The sequence below is a fragment of the Capra hircus genome, chromosome 1 (genome assembly GCF_001704415.2).
Source record: "Capra hircus breed San Clemente chromosome 1, ASM170441v1, whole genome shotgun sequence".
Taxonomy (NCBI): domain Eukaryota; kingdom Metazoa; phylum Chordata; class Mammalia; order Artiodactyla; family Bovidae; genus Capra; species Capra hircus.
This window is the reverse complement of record NC_030808.1, coordinates 43,847,324-43,871,520: the sequence shown is the minus strand read 5'-3', so window position 1 is coordinate 43,871,520 and position 24,197 is coordinate 43,847,324. Positions and strand designations below refer to the sequence as shown.

The following is a 24,197-nucleotide window of genomic DNA, read 5'->3' as shown; positions in this document are numbered from 1 at the left end:
ATCTCTGCTGTTTCCCCCACCCCACCCCTGCCCTTTCTGACTCTCTCTCTTTCTCTCTCTCTCTCTCTCACACACACACACACACACACACACGCACACAATACCAGTTTCCTCTTCTATGAGAGGAAGAGAGGCTATTCTTCTTGGGATGCCCTATGCTCCATTCATCCAAATTCTATCAAATTAAAGATGATTTCTTTAAAAGTCATCTTCTCAAAAATAAAACTACCTGAGATTAGATTTCATCTCACATTAGGCTTCTAAATAAGCTTGGAACATATAATCTTCTGTATAGTCTTCGAGCTGGATTCAGTCACACCTCACATCAAGTTTAGCACTACCGCCCACAGCAGCCCTGAGAGATTCTTTATTCCTCCAAGCTGGTGTTGGACCAATACTCTATGATGAGCTGTGGATGCAAAGATGAAACCATGAGGTGCCTGCTCTCAAGAAGCTTACACTCTCTCAGTAGGGGAGACAGACAGTTCAGTGACCAAGCAGGAAAAGTGAAGCGACAGAAGATTGTATAGGCAAGGTCGGAAGGAGAGGTGATACTTGTGTGTGTCCTGAGGGCTGAAGAGGATTTACCTCTCACCAGGGGTAAATCAGAGAAGCAGACAGGTCAGAGAAGCATTCCCAGGAACAGAGCAGCATGGAATGGCCTTCCTTTTTCTGAACTTCGCTGGCCCATGTGCATCCAGTGAGCTGTATACCGCCTTTGTTTGCAGATCACCTGGAAATCAACTTGTTTAACAAACCTTCATACCCTCTAAACAGATGGTACTTTTTAAAAGAATGGTCATGTTTTCTGTTCCTTATGTGCCCCTCACATTGCCTGGTAATACCAGGTGCAAAGTAGGGGCTACTCTGTGTTGTGTTTTAACGTAAAGGGATACAGTAGACACAGTAATAATGGCTTTGCCCTGCTTGTCCAGCATTCTGAATTCCAGCCATTTATTCCTTCCTGCCTCTGTCTCCTGTATCCATCCTTCTGTTGACTTTTGTGACCAGCACTGTGTGTACAGGAGATAACTGGTCCATGTTATGGAAGAGCCTTTAGTCATTTGGGCCACGTGGAAATGGAAACTGCTGTCTTGGGCTTTCAGATTGAAGGGTTTGAACAAGTAAGTTAACCAGCCACAGACTGGTGCTCCATAGTTGCTTATTGAATGATCCCTTTATAATATGTTACGTGATAAGTTATGATCATTCGGAGCTTGATAAGTCATCACGAAAGAATTCATTCCTTATCAGTGATGCTTACTAAGACCCTTAGGTTCTTGAAACAGGTCTGCTTCCCATCTGAAGCTCCACCCACCACTATCTCCCTTCAAAATTTGTGTGTCTGGTATGGCAAACGGTGACAGAATTTAGTACTTACAGGTTAGTTTTGTGTGTGTCGGGGGAGGGTGCATGGGGAGAAAAGAAATTTGTGGCAGTTTTTCCTTTTAAGATGGATGTGACAGATGCAACAGCTAATTGTCCCCCAAAATCTGTTTTACTTTCTTCTGTATTAACAGAACCTGTGATTCTTAGCTGGACATGTGGTTGCCCTAAATAAATACTCCATTTCCCACACTCCTTTGCAGCTGGTTGTGGCAATGTGACTAAATTCAGAGCATGGGATGTGGGTGGGTGATTTCAGCAACCCCTCAGTTGAGTTCTTTAGGAAGGAAGCATGCGCTCCCCTTCCTGACTTGTCCTTCTTCCCACGGACTGGAGCAGGGCTGCTGGTTTGCTGTCCTGGCCCCTGGAGATGAGGGCCACGGCCTCGGGGTGGAAGAGCAATGCGACAGAAGGAGCCTGGGGCCCTGAGGCTGCCGCAGCAACCCCAGCCTGCTTACGCTTGCAGCTGCTCTGTCAGAAAGAAAGAATTGCCCCCAGTAAACCAGGATGGGGGCTTCCCTAGTGGCTCAGACGGTAAATAATCTGCCTGCAGTGCAGGAGACCCAGGTTCGATCACTGGGTTGGAAAGATCCCCTTGAACAGGGAATGGCAACCCTCTCCAGGATTCTTACCTGGAGAATTCCATGGACAGAGGAGCCTGGCAGGCTATCATCCATGGGGTCACAAAAAAGTTGGACAGGACTGAGCAACTAACGCTTTCACTTTCAAGCTAGGATTATGTTAGGTCTCTGTTTCAGCAGCTAATTAACACATTAGGGGATAAACAGTTATGAAGTTTAGACAGTGTCAGCTGAGTGATATGAACAAGATGAGAAACATACTTTTAAAGGTATTTAATAAGACTTTTTTTTTCAAATCAGTACAAAATTTTAAATACAAAAATGATTTGTTATTGACATGTCTCAAATCTATCATGGAAACTCAAAAAAAGTTACCAGTCTGTTCACCATTCATGGTTATCTGTAAAATATTTGAGAACAGTCACCCACTGCAGACATTCTTCTCCCCTGTGGGATGTCACCCTGCATTAAAACTCTGTATTGAAATAACAATATTGTCAGTTTGGTCCATTTCACATGGAAAGGTTCTAGTTAATTTTGAATTACTAGGAATTGTAGCACTGTCCCTATACTTTAGCACATGTGTTTGTTTCATCTGCTTTTACACTCAAGTGTGTTAACACGATGTGTAACACTCCAAAGGGAAACACAGATACATAGATAATTACTTAAAACTCTTTTTTAAATTAAATGGAGTAATTCATTTAGCTCTGAGATTAGCACCATTGTATAATAGAATACACAATATCTGGCATAGATTTTGCTCCTCTCCTATCTAAAAGTTAGAAGCATATGCCTGATAATACACACACACACACACACATACACACACAGAGGCAATTGAATAACAACCAATAAATAAGTTGGAAGGTATTTGAAAAGTGAAATTTGGTTTTGACTAAAGAGGTACTTTCTCTCTTTGTGGAAATAGAAAGCCCATACATGCACAGATAAATATAGTTTTATAAACGAGCTGAGCTGACTTGCTTCTGAGCCATTTCCATGCAGCTATTCAGCAGATGGAACACAGTGGACCCAAGTGGCCCTCGTAGCCATTGGCCCACAACCAGCATCCTCAAAACCAACCCAGAAGATGTTTGGCCACATCCACGCTGTCTGCTTTGAAAATGAAGGTTGAGTGGGATATGTTTTTGATGGGAAAAGTTTGTCATACATTTAGCCATGAGTAAGAAGCCACGTGGTAATGAACTCACTTCTCATTCTAATGAATTGAGAACAAATGGTGCTTGTATACCATATAAAGAAAAGAGGGAAAAGACAGCTACTAGGCTGAGGAGAACATTCTTGATGGTTCAAATGATTCTGATTTCACGTAGACACAATTCCATGTGTGTTTATACCGTATTTATTTGTGTATTTTCCCATCTGTACCTATCACCTTGTTTCCTCACTCTTAATTTTGAGGAGAAGATACAAGACTTCACCACCATAGCCCCACATTATTCCCCCCAGTGGCTTACAGTGTCAGCAGCATACTCCCAGCCAACTTGAAATGCCTAGTCTGTGTTTTGAGACCAGATTTTAATGTGCAAAGCAATTAGTATGTAACTAAGTGAAACCCTGGAAAAATATGTACTTTTCTCTTTAAAATTGTATTGCTTCTTGTACTTGTGGGGTGACATAAAAAGCATGGGCTGTCTTTGCCGTTTAACATTCCAGATGGCTCTTCCACAAGTTGCTTCCTGCATTTTTAGTACTTACAGCAGGAAGTAACATCCATTTGTTAATTTAAGACTTCAGAAATTATTTTTTCAGAAAAATTTATTTTCCTATATAATTCTGAAACTCCCTTCTCTTTCCCCAAGTAAAGGATAGCATAGATTTAGGAAAGTCACTCTGGAACCTCAGATGACACACTGATTTGTATGTATACTACGCAGGGAAATTTCACTGAAATTCAGTCAGTACTAAAAAGTACTGATACCCCTTCCTGGATGAAACCTCATTGTAGTTATTTGTGTGTGTAGGCAGAGGAAGGGGATTATTATATGCATGTAAACACAGTTAAGAACTGCTGTTGATAATGAACATTCCACAAGACTGGAAAGTTCGGCGGGGAGAGGGTTATTTTTTTTTCTTATGACTTCTAGGTGTTTATATTAGTTGATTCATAGTGTAAGTTACATGGAGACAAGAAGAAAGAAAAAAAAACTCACAGGAAAGAAAAATACAAGCAAAAAAAAGGAACAAATGAGTTACTTTCCGCTCATGTCTCCCAGCTGGTTTGTTAGCTTCTTGTGGGACACTGTCTTAAGCCCCGCAAAAGTGTCTCATCCAGTGCTCAGCACAGAGAAGGCACGAGTTAATGCATTACAGTTGTTCTTCTAGGGACACTAGACATAGAATTCTGAGTAGAACGCTTGTAAAAGACACAGCCTCCAACAGGGGTGAAATACCCTGTGGACTAAAGCCCTACCCTGGTTCTTCGTCCCTGTCTCACTGGGGAAGAGCACTGCAGGACAGCCCCACATCCCAGGGCAAAATATCTGCACAAATACAGAGGAAATTATGCAAGTAAATACGGTATGTAATTGTTATCACTGACATTTCTTTAAGCCATGTTTATAAATATTTTAAAGTAAACACTATGAGTGAGTGACTTTCATTATCTATGATGCTCTTTCATACTGAAATACTTCGATCTGAATAAGCAGGTTATCATGGAAGCACATAACATAAGCAGCTAATACAATTCCAGTGGGTACAACAGGAGTGTCAGTACTTGATACATAAATCTATCCCATCATTTTCAATCACAGGCTGCCGTGCAGAGCACTAAGCATGCATCTTAGTTTTTATTTGTACATGACGGTTCAAATTTTCACTTAAATATAACTTTCCAACTATATAAATGTTTCGAAGCAATTATGTTTCTCATTTGGATTTTTTGGGGTGCATCATTTTCTTTTCTTCTATTAAATCTCTCTCTTTCTTGTTTTCTTTTTTTACATGGGATACAATAAATATCCTGAAAAAGAGGAATGGACGTACTGCCCGGCGTACAGCCCCGCGGCCTGTTCAGAGGGCATCTGCAGGAACACCCGGTCCCCGGGCCGGAGCAGCAGCACCGCGCTGCCGGACGCCTGGTCCAGGAAGCCCTTCTTGTACTCGTCGTACGTGTACATCACGGGCTCGTTGTTCTTAAACAGAGCAACCCACACGTTGCCCCCCTTGCAGTGAACGTGGTATACAAAGTAGTAGACCCCAGGGACCTCGCAGGTGAAGATGCCCGTCTGCGGGTTGTAGTTCTGTCTGCCGTTATAGAGCAGTTTGTCGAACTTCACCGGGGCCCCCACGGGCGGGAAAGGAGCTGTAAGCTCAGCGGTGAACGCGGGCATCTCGTAGGCCGGCCCTCCTCCATTCTTGCCTTTCTTAGCCCCGTAGGCGTGCGGGGGTTTCGCTCCGTCGATTCCCAGCCCCATATCTGGCAGGTACTCTCCATGGGGTGGTGGTGTCGGGGGCATCACAGCTGGGGGCCCTGGGGGCCCCGGAGGGCCTGGAGGTCCTGGAAGGCCGGGCTGGCCTTGGGGACCGAGGGCACCAGGCTTCCCCGGGGGACCGTGAAGTCCTGCTACTCCGGGCTTCCCTACTCCAGGGAACCCCGGGGGCCCCGGGAGACCGGGTTCTCCTTTGGGGCCAGGAATTCCGGGTGGTCCAATGGGGCCACTCGGGCCTGCAATCCCTGGGATGCCTGGGGGGCCCTGTAAACCCTGATCCCCTGGGATTCCTGGCTCTCCCTTTGGTCCAAGCAGCCCTGGAGCACCCGGTAGTCCCGGCAAGCCTTTGAGCCCAGCCTCCCCCTTGGGCCCTATGGGACCCGGTAAGCCCCTCATGCCAGGGGGCCCCACTTCACCAAGGAAGCCTGGCTTTCCTGGGAAGCCTTGAAGCCCTGGCTCACCCTTCGGTCCTGGTGGCCCCTGTGGGCCCACAACCCCACCTTCTCCTTTGGGTCCAGGAAAACCGATAGCCCCTGGAGGGCCCATAGGACCTGGGATTCCAGGCAGGCCTGGCTCTCCTGGGGGACCCCCCAGTCCAGGAGCACCTACTGGTCCTTTCTCCCCTCTTGGTCCCAGAGGCCCAGGAAGACCCGCAACACCCCTGTCACCTTTGGGTCCAGGGAAACCTGGTTTCCCGACCCCTGGAAGGCCCGGGGGTCCTGGCAGCCCTGGCAGGCCTTGCTCCCCTTTACCACCTGGAAATCCTGGCTGCCCAGGGATCCCGTCCTGGCCCGGTTTACCAATTCCAGGTATCCCAGGAGGTCCTTGAACCCCTGGGACCCCGATAGGGCCTTGTGGCCCAGGTTCGCCTGGAGGGCCTGGCTTTCCCAGGGGGCCCTGGGGCCCAGGGAAGCCCGTCACTCCTGGTTTACCCACTCCTGGAAGTCCTACAGGGCCAGGAGGGCCATGCATCCCTGGAGGACCCTTCAGGCCTGGCAGACCTGGCATCCCGAAACCCTTCTCTCCTTTAGGACCCTGAAGGCCTGGAGGGCCTGGTGGTCCTTTGGGTCCTCTCTCACCTTTGGCACCTGGTTGCCCTGGTAACCCTGGCCCACCTGGCTTCCCAATGCCAGGAAGTCCGTGAGGCCCTGGAGGCCCCTGCGGTCCGGGGATCCCCATGGGTCCGATCTCCCCTTTGGGTCCAATTTCACCTTTGGCCCCAGGCATTCCCATGGCTCCTGGCTTTCCTGGCATTCCAGGCATACCTGGCTTTCCAATTCCTGGATACCCCTGTGGCCCTGGTTTTCCTTTGACTCCAGGTATCCCCTGACCTGGTAAACCAGGGGGCCCGGGTGGTCCTCTTGGGCCAGGCTCTCCACGGGGACCTTGCTCGCCTCGCAGACTGGCTAATGGTATTTCTACCGGGAGAAGGGAGAGAGAAAAAGGGAGGAGGGCACAAGGAAGGGAGGGGGGAGAGAAAGAGAGAGATTAACATTGATCATCCTTCACTTCATTTCAATCATTTAGTTCTGACACTTTGGCCCATTAATTATCAAGAGAAAAGATGAGGAGTAATGTGTTCGTATTCCGGAACTGTATGATCTGTATTTAATGGACAGTTAAGCTGTTAATTTCTTTGTCATGTTTGAGATACTGTTTTGAGAACTGATGTCTGCAGCTGCTTTTATCAGTGTTAGGTTAAGTAAAAAAACTAACAAGTAATGAAGAAATATTTCTCCCGGTACAAACTTGGAAATATTATGGTGTGTTCACTATAAAGAGTTCAAAGAAAGATAAAGAAAAATCAAAGTTGTGTATAAGCTCCACTACTCAGAGATAATTGCTTGATGTTTATGTGTATTTCCATCTTATGTGTTCTATATATACATATAAATGTATATGTGTGTGTGTGTGTGTACTTTAAACAATATTGGAGCCATTTTTATTTTTTCTGTTTTATCCCTACTTGTATTTTTCTATGTCCTTGAGTTTTAAATATAATAGTATATGGTAAAATAATGTTTTCTCTTGTGCTGAAGTCTAGTATGATGTAGGATGATGGTCGTTATGATGTGGACACAGGAAAGAACAGAAGCATTTTATTTTGTATGTGGTTTAATGACTTCTTAAACATCTGTCCTCTGGAGTTAAATTGATTTATTTAATTTCTTTAATATGCTATAGGATTTCCTAAGCCTCAGATATTTCTTTAATAAGCTATTTCTCACTTGCAAATTTGGTTTCGAAACAGGAGAAATGAATTAGGTATTTTAGGATGATAAGCAGTACAGATAAGGAACCTAGCTGGGATTAGGAGCGAAAAGCTCTTTCTGGCCTTGAAATGAGATCTTGACTGGATTACTTAAGCCATTAGCATCCTTGCTTGCTTGTCTGTATGGCAAGTGTAATACACCTGCACTTCAAGATTGGATAATATATTTGAAAGGCATTATGCTTTCTCGAATTGTTATCAAAATACAAAGCAAATACTGTTATACTGACTAAGCTATGCCTTGCAGAGAAACAAAACTCTGGATCTCCCATGCTACTGGGAGTAAGGAATAACATCAAGAGAGGAAATTTCATTGTCCCAAAGTCTTATTTTTAACTATTAGTTGCATCTTAATCCTGCTGCTGTATTTTTCACTGACCTACTGTCAGGGAACAAAATAGAACCACAGAACTCATATTTTTTCTAAATTCCTCAGTTGCAATCTGGTACCCATCTGAATAAGTACAGGAAGTTTCAAAATCCAGGCAGGCCATTCAAGAAAGGAAGGAAAACAAATGACTGAGTAATCCCCCAAGTGGAATATCAGCTCCTAAAGAGAAGAAATATAGCTCCTAAAAGAAGGAAATACTTCTTTTGTGCAATGCAGATGCTTTATCCTCTGAGCCACCAGGGAAGCCACCTAATAGACATTACTATATATGATTAAGGTGTGCCATTCCTAAGCAGGGGTTGTGTAGCTCCTGTATCAAGGAGTGTCTTGGGCAGGGTCATGTCATATTCATCAGGAATCCCCAGTGTCCAGCCTGTGCCTGGAGTATGCTCTGTCCTTAGTTAGGCTTTGTTGAATGACCAGCTGTAGCAACTCAGAGTTCTTAGCTGGCTTTAACATTTATTTAGTACTTACCTTATGTCATCAACTTTCTCAATAATCCTACTTTACAGATGAAAAATGGTTTCAGAGAGGTTGAATGACTAGGTTTCTCTCATTTCTGGCCTCTGGGCACCCAGGTCTACTGGCTGCAAACCCCACAGTTCCCCGGAAGTAGAGCTCCTGCTTTTGCGGGGACCATTGGGAATGGCGTCCATTCCTCAAAGGGAATTGCTGCTCAGATTGCAATTCCTTTCCTGCAAGTGCGAGGTTTCCTAGGTTTCTTATGAACCAACTGAGTGTATAAGGAAATGTCTCTTGGGAATTCTCTTGTGGTCCAGTGGTTAAAACTCAGCACTTTCACTGCCGAGGGCCTGGGGTTCAATCCCTAGTCGGGGGACTAAGATCCCATAAGCTGTGTGGAGTGGCCAAAAAAGAAAAAGAAAAAGAAAATGTCTCTGAAATACAGTGATAGGTATTTAGCAGGTGTTGAATAACTAGTGAATATGCCTAGGAAGTAATGGAGAAATTTTCAGGTATCATCTCTAGACGCTGTCTGTGCTCTCCAGGCTCCTTCTGTTGATTTATTGATTGACATGTGTAGCACCTTCATTAGAGCTGTCTTAAAAGCACATTTATCTGGCATCTAGTTGCATATGATTTTCTTTTTTAACACCGCAGGTTCTTACCACATTTCTCTCCTAGTTCTGAAGACTGACATCTTATATATATATATAAATTTTTTTTTCAGTGCTTTATCCCTCAGCATTTAGCTGAGAGCCTGACACGGGAATAGATGCTCACTAGTTGTGTGTTTGAATAAAGAAATAATGACTAAGGGAATGACCTATTTGTTATTAAATCCACCTTGTGCCACTTGATGCTGTTGAAATAAAGCACAACATAAAATGGTAACTTTGTCTTTCTTTAAGAGTTGAACTTTTTCAAGGATAGAGTTTAGAACACAGTAGGCATTTAATGAAAGTCAGACATACAGGCTAAAATAAAAACACCCCAGATTTAGTTCTCGCCACCCCCACCTCATTACTTGGGATTTGTTGAGGCTGCTATTTTATAGCAATACCGAAGTCTGTTACCTTTGCCTTTCTTGGGTGCTGCTTCCTTGCCCATTCTCGGTGCTGGCTGAACTTCCTTCCTATATTGGGGTAGGTGTGGATACTCCTTGCCATACTGCATGTGGGGCAGCTCCTTGCCCACGTTCAGGCCATCTTTGCCCAAAGGCATATGAGGTACTTGCTGGCCCAGGGGCTGGTATTGCGGAATTTGTGGTGGGATCTGAGCAGGAATTTGAGGTGGCAGTGGCTTGATTCCATAATAGGCACCAGCTTGGATGAGCCGGACGGAGCCCACGGAAAGGGTGAGCAGGACTCCCAGCAGCTGCAGAGGGGAAGGTGGTCCAGCCATCACCTGTGGAGGAAGACACCCACCAAGATGGTGAAAACCAGCCGGCCAGGTGACTAGAGTTTACTTGAGAAAGAAAAGGAAGCGTACGTAGTCTTTACCAGCAGAACCTCATGAGTGGAAGAAAAATAAAAAGGAAAATGTCACCTTTCAATAGAAAACAGACAAAATCCAGGAAAGAGTAAGATCTACCAAATGAAGGCAATCGGTGAGATTGTATTCTATGGGTGGGGACTTCCCTGATGGCTCAGTGGTAAAGAATCCACCTCCCAATGTAGGACACGTGAATTCGATCCTTGGTCCAGGAAGGGAATGACAACCCATTCCAGTATTCTTGCCTGGAAAATTCCATGGACAGAGGAGCCTGGTGGGCTACAGTCCATAGGGTTGCAAAAGAGTCAGACACAAGTCAGTGACTAAACAAAAACAGGCTATGGGGAGCCTGCTAGTTGTCTCTGAACATGACCTCAGCCTTTTTCCATAGTATTGGCACCTCTGATTCTAAGCTGGAGTGAAGCAAGCCTAGACCGAAGATGTTTCATTTAGATGTGGCCACGTGACAAAATTCTGGCCTGTTGGGTATAGTTGTAATGGGCACAGCTTCCAAAAAGGCTGTAAAGGGGAGTGGCCATGTCTTGGGCTATAGAGTGAAAACTGTGCATTGAGGATGGCAGAGCAAAAAGCTTGAAGAAATCTCAGCCTTGGTTGAACTTGGTGGGGTTATAAGCATATGTAGAGGTGAAAGAGCAAACAAGGACAGTAAAAACCAAAGACATCTTCTGAAATGGAAAGAAAGTACTTCATGTGACAGCCCCCAAATGTCATTAAAAAAAAATCGCCACTATAATTACATACACACAAGGATACCATTTCTTTCTTCTAATTATGTACTGTGAAGTCATTTGTTTAGAATTCAGTTAATTGGACCTGGAAATCACTGAAGTTTATCTTTGTACTATTATGAAAGAAAGGAGTTTTCAAAGCAAATTTGTTGCATAAATGAAAGATGTTTAACTACTCACAAGGATAAACTGTTTTTAAGCCTTTTGATAGCACCCTTTGAAAATTAGTAATTAATAGAATAAATATAAGTGCGGCTTATCTGTTTATTAAAAAGAGCTTGAGAAACCATCTGTTTGGAGACACCCAGGGCTGAAGATGGAACAGCCCAGGGAACTGCAGTTTTCACGAATTCCCACTAGAGGGCAAGTGTGATGCACATCAAAGTCAGCTCAATTACTCCCAGATCTAAAACCACACAGAAAGCTTTGTTCTCATATCTTATTAAAGGACTTAACAAAATAGAGTGTCATGGTAATGCTGCAGAGAGAGACACACAGACAGACACGGAGAGGAAGGGTGGGGGGCTGGAGGAGAAGTGGCAAGTTTCTCACAATGTTTAATGTAAATGTCTTCTGGAAAACTTTGAATAAACTTGCGTCTACAAATTTTAATTTCCATTCTCCTGAGAGTTTGTTTTCTTTGTTTCTGCCTTACTTAATCCTGGATCTTAGTTTTCCACTTCTTAGAAAATGTGCGTTGACAATGTAACATCTTATTCAAGTGTAATGCTGAGAGTGTGAACAGGCTATCGAACTGATTAATAAAAAGCACCTAACAAAATATTTGATAAGAACCTTTACCATTAAATTCATTGCATTACAAATTTTAAAAATATACTAATCATCTGTCCCCCTTCCGGGGGGGAAAAATGAAGAAATATCTGTCAGCAAAAAGATTTATAAAACTTTCTCTATTTCATAAATCAGAATAGTCTTTAAGAACTATTTGTTTCAAGTGTACTATAAATGGGAGAAGACAGAAAGCTGTTATTTTATGTCCTTATAAGAATGATTAATTGTTATAAACCATTTAGAAAGAGTCACAAAAATAATATTGATTTATACTCAGTAATAGTCAAATTTATTTTAGATGAAAAAAGAACATCTGTTCTAAGTACTCAACAATGGCTCATTGAGTACTTAGCAGACACAGTGAGATGCCTGTCCATGGATTACAAAGATAACTCTAATATGGTCAATAGGTCCTGCCATCAAGAAACTTACATTGTTTTAGTAGGAGTGACAGATGTGCAACCTATTAATGAGTAGCAAAGGATATCAGGACAAAGTAAATTTTCCTCTCACTTTTGTTCTTTAGTGTCTAAAATCCATTCCCTTTGAAGTAACATTTTCCTTTGTATTTTCTAAGAGATAATCTATGAAGATGCACATTTAATATGCACCCATTTAAGACAAACTACACTTATTCTACACGCCACTATTCCTTACTTTTTTCATGCAGAACACCATAAATTCATCGTAGTTTTGTGTATCTGAACAGATCCCTTCAGCTTCTTCTTTTGTTAAAAATGAGACTCAATTGTTCTCTAAGCCCCATATGATTCTAACATTCAATGTCTCAGGTAGTCATTAGAGGTTGACAATGGTAATCCATACTAGAAATAACTTGGTAATATCTGGTGATGTGTAACCTGGACTTAATTCTACCTTTGGTGGTTAATGAGTTTCATTATTAAACCCTAAACTTGTTCTTTGTAACAAGTTAGCATGCTTGGTCCTTCACCTTTCCTTCAATTCAGTGGATGTGTTGGATTTACTTAATAATCTTCAAACCAGGACAGCCTAATGAAACACTGGAGAATTGGAAAGGGGCGAATTCCTAGAAGAAGGCCAGTTGAATATCAGAGGCCCACTGGAATTCTGCTCAACTGTGATTATTTCCTCTCATAGACTTGGCCTGTTTCTGCTGAAAACCACCCCTTTCGGTCTGCCATCTGCCATTTCTCTGGATCTTTATTTAAATAAACTTCGTTCAGTTTTAGCGTGAATATTTACACAGGGGCCCTGGTTAGAATTTAGCACTTGACTTATCCTTACTCATTTCCTTCTTGTCCCTGAGGATATTTTTGGTGGTCAAAGTGTTGTGGAGGTTCTCCCCAAATCACTCAAAAGAACATCAGAGTTGTGTAACACTGTACAAACACCTGGTAGGAAGAGGGAGCCTCAGAATTCCTGCTGGGGAAAAATGGTGGAAGTGGGTTTTCTTGCCTTTTTTTTTTTTTTGCCCCCTAAGGATGTAGAACACAATAATCCTGTGAGTTCTATTTGATGTTTTCTTGGGTTTCCATTTGGAAACTGATATGTGGTATGTGTGTGCACGCGAGCATGTACATACATGCTGTGTGTGGACACTGGATTTTTGCCAGGCGGGCAGACTTAGTGATGGGTGTCATGTCATACATTGTAGAAGAAGCCAAAAGGCCAGGAGTTGAGGCGTAGCTTTGCCATTCTCCATGTTCATGACTTTCTGCAAGTCCCTAATCTTCACTGCGCCTCAGTTTACCTGCCTATAAAACAGAAATTATGATCTCTGCCTCTCCCACAGCACTGTTGAAGGGCATGCATGATAATATGAATTCTTTGTAGGGCGAAAAGCACTATTCACATTTAAGTTATTATTAATGGAGTATGACCAAGGAGACAAATCAAAACCAACTGAAACGTCAAAGACTTTCAAAGAAAGATGCTAGCCAAAGTAAATGTGAGGTTAACTGCAACAATGATAAACCTAACATGAAGAAAACAATAATGGCCATTAAAATGTACTTGTTAAAAATGGGAAAACAGAACAGCTGAACCAAGATAGTTATTCATTCTGGGGTGGGAGTTGCCAGTCCTAACATTCTGAACAGCCCTAAATGCTTCCCTATATTTGCGCTGGGCTGCTGCAGAGAGTTTCAGTTTCCTCATATGAAACCTGCAATGTAAATAACAGAATAGTGTGATCTGTATTATTTTAGACACTCTTCAGCATTTTCTTAGTACGTTGATCCTCATGAGATTATGGCTTGCTGTCTGAAAGAATGTTTAAGTATTTAAGCCTTCAGGTTCAGTTCAGTCGCTCAGTCATGTCTGACTCTTTGAGACCCCATGGGTTGCAGCATGCCAGGCTTCCCTGTCCATCACCAACTCCCAGAGCTTGCTCAAACTTATGTCCATAGAGTCGGTGATGCCATCCAACCATCTCATCAATCCTTGTGCTAAATCCAACTCTTCCTTTCACATGGACAACTTTCCCTTTCCCAGAATGTCTGTATGTGTATGTATGCGTGTCCGTGTCGTCTGTGGTGCGGACAAGCCTTCTCTTATCCTGCTCCCGGTTGGTGCTCCGCTATGCCCTCTACTTACCCTGTTACACAGGGTTTGTAGTTTCTCAAGCCTTCAGATTCACACCTAAAACAGGGGAAAGTCAAGCAGCACCCTTCTCCTCCAATATTCAGCAGGATTGTTTAGAAAATTCTCTTATGGTTGATTACACTTCTCGGGGCAATTCATTCACTCGATATGGATATTTATGAGACAGCTACTAATCATTACAAACTGCTTGGAGATTGAAGCAAGAGAAGTGAATTAGAGAGCTAAGTCCCTGATCTCATGAACGCACAGTCTAGCCTGGGGAGACATGTAATTAACAAGTTAAAGATAAATTTTGTAATCTCAGATTTTGGGGCTTCCCTGATGGCTCAGTGGTAAAGAATCAGCCTACGTTGCAGGAGATGTGGGTTCAACCCGCGGGTCAGGAAGATCCCTTGGAAGAGGAAATGGCAACCCACTCCAGTATTCTTGCCCTGAAAATACCACGGACAGAGGAACTTGGTGGGCTACAGGCCATGGGGTCGCAAAGAGTCAGACATGACTGAGCAACTAAACAGCAACACAACAACCTCAAATTTAAATGCTGTGAAGAAAACAAGGAAGGGGAAAGGGTGTGAGAATGCCTTGGGGAGGCAGATGCTGTTTTGGAAGGGAAATAGGGGAAGACATCTCTGAGGAAGTAAGTTTTGGATAGACGTGTGAGGATTGAAAGTTTTATATATCTCTCTTTAAACACAGTACTGGAAAAGAAAGAGTCCTATTAGTTACAAGACATAGCTATATTAGTTACAAGATAGTTTTATACAACATTCGTTAATGTAAACCCCTGTTTCAAAACTCTATTCCTCATCTATGTCAGTCCTCATTTTGGCCTCTTTATTTAGGGTATCCTGTTCTCTCTAGAGGATTCTTATTCTATTTTTTTTTTTTTTTTTTTGCTGTGCCAAGGCTCAGTTTTTTGCTTAGCACTTGGGATCTCTGTTCTTCATTGTGGCATGTGGATCTTCAGTTGCAGCTCACGAACTGTTTTAGTTGCGGCATGTGGGATCTATTTCCCTGAGCAGGGATCGAACCCGAGCTCCCTGCACTGGGAGCACAAAGTCCTAGCCACTGGACCACGAGGGAAGTCCCTGATCCTTATTCTTTTTAAATCCCTCTCCAGATTTCAGCCCCACTGTATTGGTTTGCTGGGGCTACAATAACAAAGGACCCCAGACTGAGTGACTGAGACAACAGAAGTGTATTTCCTCACAATTCTGCAGGCTAGAAGTCCAAGATAAAGGTATTAGTAGGGTGAGTTGCTTCTGAGGCCTCTCTTCTTGGCTTGTACATGACTGTCCACTCCCTGTGTCTTCACCTGCTCTTTCCTCTAATGTGTCTGTGTCTTAATCTCCTCTCCGTATAAAGACACCAGTCATGAGATTAGGGCCCACCCGTTTGGCCTCATTTTAACTTAATTTCCTCTTAAAGACCCTATCTCCAAATGCAGTCATGTTCTGAAGTCTGGGAAATTAAGGCTTCAGTATGTTCCCCTCCTTTCAGGGGGACACAACTCAGCCCATAACATGTATAATTCCTCTAGTTGGCTCAATGCCTACCTCTTCTGTAAAGTCTTCCCTACCTACCTCCTCAGACATCATTATTCTGCTAGCACTATTGAAAGTTTAACAAAAAGTTAAATGCAGTCCTAACCAACATTATGCTTTTTTTCTATTTTTTTCCCACTAAACCTCAATATGATCGTGTTTCCTGAGAACAGGGAAAATGTGTGATATTCTTTGACTTCCTCAATATTTATCGATGAATCCTTACAATCACAACTTGCAGTGTTGATAGGGGCTTTAGAAAAAATCGAATTCAGCCTCACTCCCAGTTTGGAATCCTTCCTACAACAGTTGTTGACAGAAGGCTTGCATATTTCCTACTTGAATATTAATTGTGATGGAAATATTCCTAAGGCAGCTGACTACCTTCTTGTGTAGCTCTTTTTTTAAATTTTCTTTGCAATTTTTATTATCTGAGCAGCTTGGAGGGAAGACCCACCTATTTTGATTCATAACTGGCAGTGCACAGGTAGCTTACTTTTAGTGAATGGTAGAGAAGGCTGAAAGAAATGTATCCCCAAACTGGCTAAGGCAAAAGATAGATGGTCACATGATCTCTTATTGCCATGCCAATAAACCCACCTTAGGGTCATCAAACTAGGGATATGTAACTTATTGCACAATTTATTAGTATTACAGGACATTAACAACTCTATATGTTGATTAAACCCACTCAGGTTATGGTTTTGTTGCCCTTTAGAATATTAACCAGTTTTGGTTTTGGTTAATATTCTAATATTAACTGGTATTCTAATGCTAATTTTGTCAAATTTAACATTATCTCAGCATACTTTTTATCTGCTCATTACAATGAAAAATGTAGAGTTTTAATATTTTATTTCAAATTGACTTCATCGTCATTTAAACCTTTGACATGTTCATGTACAAGTGAAAATTGTGTTTTTAACATTTTGAGGATTATGCTTTGATGCGGACACAAACAAAAACACAAATGTATGGTGTGTTAGATGATATGGAGGAAAACAAAAGAGAGGGTGGTACGGATGTTGAGATGATGAGCTCTGAAACCCACTTTACTGTAGAAATTGAGCTTCTGCATTTGGATGGGCTGGCACCGGGGTTTTAAAGATAGAAACAATACTAATAGAGGTACAGAGAGTTGGCCTGGTTGGGAAATCTGGAGGCGATTGTGATTGCTGCATGACAAAGAGAGGAAAGAGGATCTCCAGGGCAGGAAGAGTCAAGAAAGGAAAACATCATTTTAATTGAGCTCTTCTTGTTTATAATAGGATACCTATTATAAAATCCCTCCTTCATGTCCTCAGAGATGAAGAGACTCTTCTTCTGTCTTTTTTTTAAAAAAAACTTTTAATTTTGTATTGGGGTATAGCTGTATTTTGCCTTTTCATACTGTTCATGGGGTTCTCAAACTAGTCAATCCTAAAGGAAATCAGTCCCGACTATTCATTGGAAGGACTGATGCTGAAGCTGAAACTTCAATACTTTGGCCACCTGATACAAAGAACTGACTCATTGGAAAAGACCCTGATGCTGGGAAAGATTGAGGGCCGGAGAAGGGGACGACAGAGGATGAGATGGCTGGATGGCATCACTGACTTGATGGACATGAGTTTGAGTAAGCTCTGGGAGTTGGTGATGGACAGGGAAGCCTGGTGTGCTGCAGTCCACGGGGTTGCAAAGAGTTGGACATGACTGAGTACCTGAACTGAACTGAAATGATAGCTGTATTAACAACTTATTATGTATTACATTGTATTATGTATTACATTGTATTATGTATTAACGTTGTTCTATTGACAAACATTGTTTTGATAGTTTTAGGTGAATAGTGAAGGAACTTGGCCATACATATATATTCTTCCCCTGAATTCACCTCCCATCCAGGCTGCCACATAACATTGAGCAGAGATCCATGCAATAGGTCCTTGTTGGTTATCCATTTTAAATATAGCAGTATGTACACACTCACCCCAAACTCCCTAACTATCCCTTTCTTCATTCTTTCCCCCAGCAACCGTAAGTTCATTCTCTAAGTCTGTGAGTCTCTTTTTGAAACTCTTATCCTTCTGATGATACCTTCAGAAAACCTAATTCTTTGGGGGGAATGGATTTTTGAGGGTAGGCATCTGGTCCCATCAGTTCATGGGAAATAGATAGGGAAACAGTGGAAACAGAGTCAGACTTTATTTTTTTGGGCTCCAAAATCACTGCAGATGATGATTGCAGCCATGAAATTAAAAGACGCTTACTCCTTGGAAGGAAAGTTATGACCAACCTAGATAGCATATTAAAAAGCAGAGATATTACTTTGCCAACAAAGGTCTGTGTAGTCAAGGCTATGGTTTTTCCAGTGGTCATGTATGGATGTGAGAGTTGCACTGTGAAGAAAGCTGAGCACTGAAGAATTGATGCTTTTGAACTGTGGTGCTGGAGAAGACTCTTGCAAGTCCCTTGGACTGCAAGGAGATCCAACCAGTACATCCTAAAGGAGACCAGTCCTGGGTGTTAATTGGAAGGACTGAAACTCCAATACTTTGGCCACCTCATGCGAAGAGTTGACTCATTGGAAAAGACCCTGATGCTGGGAGGGATTGGGGGCAGGAGGAGAAGGGGACGACAGAGGATGAGATGGCTGGATGGCATCACTGACTCAATGGATGTGAGTCTGAGTGAACTCCAGGAGTTGGTGATGGACAGGGAGGCCTGGCGTGCTGTGATTCATGGGGTCGCAAGGAGTCGGACACGACTGAGTGACTGAACTGAACTGAACTGAACTGAGACAAACAGTTCAGAACTGCTCCATATTAGCACTGGGCAAAATCAATGACTATATTTGAGAAAACCAGAACTGGAGAATGGTTGAGGGAAGAAAGAAAATAAACATCCAAGTTGTAACAATATTAGCTATGTTTTTAAGCACTTACTTTATGCCAGCCCCCTGAACATACTTCAGATACATTTCACTAATCTTTCATCCATTTACTAGGGTTTTTTTAATGCTAAACTCTTTCATATGGCATCTCCCATCCTGTATTCATATATTAATAGTTGATTATTTTACTGAAAATCAAGACTGTTACATTCCAAGTTAGAAAGTTTAAATTCTTACTTGAAAAGAGACAAACATCATATGATATCACTTACGTGTGAAAACTAAAAAGTGATATAAATAAGCTTATTTACAAAACAGAAATAGACTCAGACAGAAAACAAATTTATGTTTACCAAAGGGGAAGAAAAGGAGGGGATAAATTAGGAGTTTGGAATTAAAATATATACACAACTATATATAAAGTAGATAACCAACAAGGAACTCCTGTATAGTACAGGGAGCTATACTAAGTATCCTATCATAACCTAAAATGGAAAGTAATCTGAAAATAATATAATACATATTATATATATGTAAATTATATATAAATATATAAATCATATAAATATAAATAAATGGAATCACTTTGCTACACACCTGAAACACAACATTGTAAATCAACTATATTTCAATAAAAATTTTAAAAAGTATTTCTTATTTGATCATTATTAGGAGATTCATCAATATATTGAATAAACAGGTACAGATCTAACTATATTTCCACTTCTTTCCATCTTGTCCTCCAAATTCCAAGGCTGCCTTTTTCATTGAAATAAAGAGTTTCCCTATTATATAGTATAAGATCCTGGACTAGATCCCTTACTTTTTGCTTTCTGGACTAGGGACACAAGCTTGGGAGGTATTGATGACGGCAAGGTGAATATGCTGAGATGGAACCCAAAGAAACTAAACCATCAGATATTAGTCGATCAATCCAGTACAGGCAGTGGGCAGAAAATCCAATAAGCATTCATTAGTTTTAGTCAATCTGCCCAATTATACCTCTTAGGACTGATACATATATAAAACTGAACTTGAATATGTGCCTCACTGATGAATCCTGAATCTACTATAATTAAGCGGAGCCAACAGCCCCACCTACTAGCCATAGGCAGAGCGTGACCTCTCAGGACTTATAGAACTTGAGATGTCAATTAGGTTGTGTCCTCTGCCCTAGAAACAGGCCACCCACATAACCCCTCTGAAGCGGATGGCCAACCACCACATTCCACAAGTCCTCCAGAAGAGATTTCACAACCTTCCCAAATAACCAACTGCAGGCTTCACAGACCTGCATTTCCTAACATCTAATCTGAATCTTACTTGCTGAACTTTAAACTCATTTCCTCTTTTGTATTCTCAAAGGAGGTGGGAAACATCTGGAGAAAATTTTTCTTAAAATAATAGCTCACATACTTGAAGTCTGCAATTAACTCCTTTTGTTTCTCTAACTGGGATCATGTCAGCTGCCAAAGAGTTTCTAAAATACTTGAGAGAACCCCTTGAAAGGGAAGTGCTAAAGCAGAATCCTGTCTTGTTTTGTTTAGCTTTTCTACCCATAATGTGAAGACAACATCATTTATAGTACCTAAATGCTGGTTCTGACTTAAGCAAGTCACTACCCTAAGTGGGCAGCCCTTTCCTCATTTGCAGACTAGGGACACTGGCTAGATGGTCTCAAGGTCCCCTCTAGCCCTAAAATGCTCAGGTAGCTGTGAACCTGAATAACAAGTCCACACTTCATGGACAAATGCTTTCATGAAGCTGCATGCTTAAGCCTTTTGCATGTCATCTCACACATCCGGTCCCTTTTCAGTATTTTACTCTCCTCATCTTCTTACAGGTGGAGATGGAGCAAGAAGAGTTTGAACAGCCCCCTGCCAGTATCTCTCTGATGAAATAAGCTACGCCTGACAAGAAACCAAAGAAAGAACCTAAATAAGAAATAACATTTACAGACAAAACAGTGATTTATAACTTTGTAATACCATATTCAAAGATTTACTAAAAATGGAAGCTTAATGAGAAATCTTTAAAAAGTGCCTATAAACGGAAAAAAAACTTTTTACAATATATAGGCTCAAAATGTCCCCCAGAGTCACTCAGCAAGGATTGATGTATGCCTCCTGTCACAGGAATGACAAATGAATACAAAGTATGCATCTCAGGAAGGAGAAGTAGGCAGTGAATAAGTATGACGTGTAAAAATGGAAGATCCAAAATTTAGAGGCAGGTCTTTAGTAGACAAAGATGAGAGCTTCCCAAGAATAAAGCCTTCCCCATTGTATGAGCCTGGGAATGTGTAGCAAGGCAAATTCCTTCCTGGTGTGACCCAAGAAGGGCTGGAAAGAACTCGACCATTCACACAAGCATCTTTCTGCCTTCTCTGCACTACTATGGTTTGAGTAAATGACACAGTGTAAAATAATGTATTTTCAGGCCGTTGCAAGGGAGAGACATGTGTGAGGAAGTCTTTTCTGATGTAATCCATTGGACTGGACATTGTGAAAATATTTATCTTGAGCAAATAACTATAATAATGTATTTTGTAAAATATAAATATCATGTACATGGAAGTACAAAGTTCCAATTATGAGATAAATAAGTGCACATGATAAATGCAATTAACACCACTGTATGTTACGTGTAAAAGTCATTAGAGAAGTAAATCCTAAGAGTTCTGATCCCAAGGAAAATTTTTTTTTCTTTTGTATTTTTATGAGATGATGTATGTTCACTCAGCCTCTGCGGAAATCATTTCATGATGTATGTAAATCAAATCATTGTGCTCTACACCTTAAACTTATACAGTACTGTGTGTCAATTATATCTCAGTAAAATTAGAAGGAAAAAAAATATAAATTTCATGGAATATTTGTTCACTGCAGACACTTTCATTTCATCCTAAACTCTTGTATAGACCAATGGGATTACAAATGAATTTTAACCAAACAAAATTCAACAGTGTCCTTGTCATATGCATAGTTAAAATTTGGTAGTTGTGGTCGAAGTTATTTTTTATAAATAACATGAATGAGTTGAATAAAGTAAAATGAAAAAAAAATTATATTCATTTCCAAAATATCTAAGGCTTCAGAGGCTAGAAAGTTTAAACCAAGTTTGGTAAAAAGACAAAGGCACATAACTTGTTTCCTGAATGACCTTTTTCCAGGTCTTGAACTTGTAGAAGTTGGGGTCCTAGGGTAGCCTCTCGATGTAGGTCCTAGGGTGGGCTCTAGGTGTGGGTCGTAGGGTGGCCTCTAGGTGTGGGTCGTAGGGTGGCCTCTAGGTGTGGGTCCTGGAGTAGCCTCTAGGTGTGGGTCCTGGAGTAGCCTCTAGGTGTGGGTCCTAGGGTAGCCTCTGGGTGTGGGTCCTAGGGTGGCCTCTGGGTGTGGGTCCTAGGGTGGCCTCTAGGTGTGGGTCCTGGAGTAGCCTCTAGGTGTGGGTCCTAGGGTGGCCTCTGGGTGTGGGTCCTAGGGTGGCCTCTGGGTGTGGGTCCTAGGGTGGCCTCTGGGTGTGGGTCCTAGGGTGGCCTCTGGGTGTGGGTCCTAGGGTGGCCTCTGGGTGTGGGTCCTAGGGTGGCCTCTGGGTGTGGGAGGGAGTGATTGGGAGGGAGTGATGGCTCGTCTCTGGGCTCCAGCTTTTTCTGGGGAAGGCTGCCTTATTAGAAGCTCTTGCCTTGTCTACTTTTCTGTAGTTCTGTGTATTCTTCTAGATGCTTCACCATTGCTCAGCATCTTAAGAAAAGTTGAGAAACTAGGTGACCCTCAAATGAGGTAGTTCTGGTCGAAGTTTTGAAAACTGAGGAAGTTGAAATATCAAGTACAGCAGGGTCAGTTCGCAGCCAGCACGGGCACTCCCTAGAAGCAGGGGCCGGGAGTGCTTTGCCACCTGGATGTTGCTCCCAGTGCTTTCCTAGGATGGTGGCAAGGAAGGACTGAAAAAGTACAGAAAGCTCTCATGTCTCTGCCCCATTCTGGTTGGCACTTAGTATTTACTCTATCAGCATATCCAGAAGATGAAGCAAGCAAGCCAGTTTCCCATGCTAGCATTTTCTTTTTATTAGCCAGCCATTATGGAAGTAGACTGTTCGTTTTGGTATTTTTATAGGCAACTGTGAAACAAACAAAAATTCCCTCAACTGAGCAACAAATCCTAGCCTTTCCTATCTTTCATAATACTAAAATATTTATTAACGAAATTACTATATGAGTACACAGGTGTCTTCGTGGATTGAAAGGCAAGAGAGAGAGAATATGAGGCAGCCAATTAACATTTTTCCCCCACTTTCGAACTAGTGATTTAGGGAATTCAGTTGTTGAAGTCTTATTTAGCTAAAATTACTTTGAGTCACATAACCTTGAATGACTTGATGTTAAAAGTTAAGCTCTAGAGTTTCTATCACACATGGGCAAGACATTAAATCAAATCACCAGCACTTGGAAATAAAAATAATTAATAAATTTCTTTTAAAATTGCTCCCTCCTCATGCCCACACACACTCATTTGGCTAATCTCCAGTCAGAACAGCAATCCTATTAAAGTTGCCACACGTACCCCTGGAAATTTCTGAATTATATAAGAACTAAAAAAAAAAAAAAAAAAACCTCGACAATTTCTCGGGCAGTAAAAATGTGAATTTGTTCTTTCTCTGTTGCATGGTTTAGGAGTAGCAGAGATCATTCCATAGGACTGTTCCCAAAAATGAATTTAAATATGAAAAAAATTTCGCTCTCAACCTGGGGCTAAGCCTAAAACGCCAAGCTCTGATAAATTGTCAGCCGCAGAGAGGGCAGTCTCTAAATCCACCACTTTTCAACCATGGCTTCATCTAGACAATTAGCCTGTGTGGTAGCATCCTGTCCTTTGAACACAGGCAAAGTGCTGAGGCAACTAAACCACAGCTATCTTGGTATTGGAAATTCTACTTCTTTCGGGGGTGGAATTTATTTTGAGGGAGAAAGAGATGGATGTGCTGTCTGGGAGGAAAATCATAAGGTTTTCACAGTTAATCCACCAAACATTTTTCAGAGAAAATGGAAGTGGAGAAAGGAGAGGACAAGGAATTATGTAACAAATGCCGGTTCTTGGAAATGCTAAAGTGGAGGAGGTTGGGAGTGTGGAAGAGACTCGGTTTTTTGGGTTTTTTTTGAGCAAACCTCGCTATAGGCACAAAGAATTCACGAAAAACAACAACAACAACAACAACAAGGGATGGCACTGATAACCATGCTTCACAAATGCCATTTCTTAGGACTTGGTGGGAATCGGAAACTGGAGATGAGAGACGTGGGGTATATGTAGCCACTTCTCTGTCATGGATATATTCCTGTACTTTTCAGGCCCTCCTCTTCCTAAACTGTAAGATGAGGGGAATGAATTAGAAGGGGAGGGAGTCCAAATACCTGGAGGAAGCAGGGAGATGGGGGAGTGAGTGGAGTTGGCTAGCCAAAGTGTGCGGTGAACTAGGGAGCCTTGCCCTGTCTAACGGGGCAGAAGTTGAACTGCTCACTTGTGCGCCTGGTTTGGGCAAGTTTTCCAGTTTTTCAAGACAAGCCACAAATTGGGACATGTTGTAAAACCCCTTCATCTTGTGGGTTGATTTTTAAAAAA

General features: G+C 42.0%; 1 protein-coding gene across 2 annotated transcripts in view; it reads right to left on the bottom strand.

Moving 5' to 3' along the window:
* COL8A1 (collagen type VIII alpha 1 chain) overlaps positions 2,226-24,197 on the bottom strand; it is a 167,563-nt gene continuing 145,591 nt past the window's right edge. For both annotated transcript variants that reach the window (XM_018058129.1, XM_005674830.2), the window contains 2 exons: positions 9,624-9,954; positions 2,226-6,843 (listed from right to left, as the gene is read on the bottom strand). In XM_018058129.1, the coding sequence (XP_017913618.1) occupies positions 4,934-6,843; positions 9,624-9,951 (2,238 nt within the window). In that variant the 5' untranslated portion in view covers positions 9,952-9,954 and the 3' untranslated portion in view covers positions 2,226-4,933. The remainder of the gene's footprint in view (positions 6,844-9,623; positions 9,955-24,197) is intronic.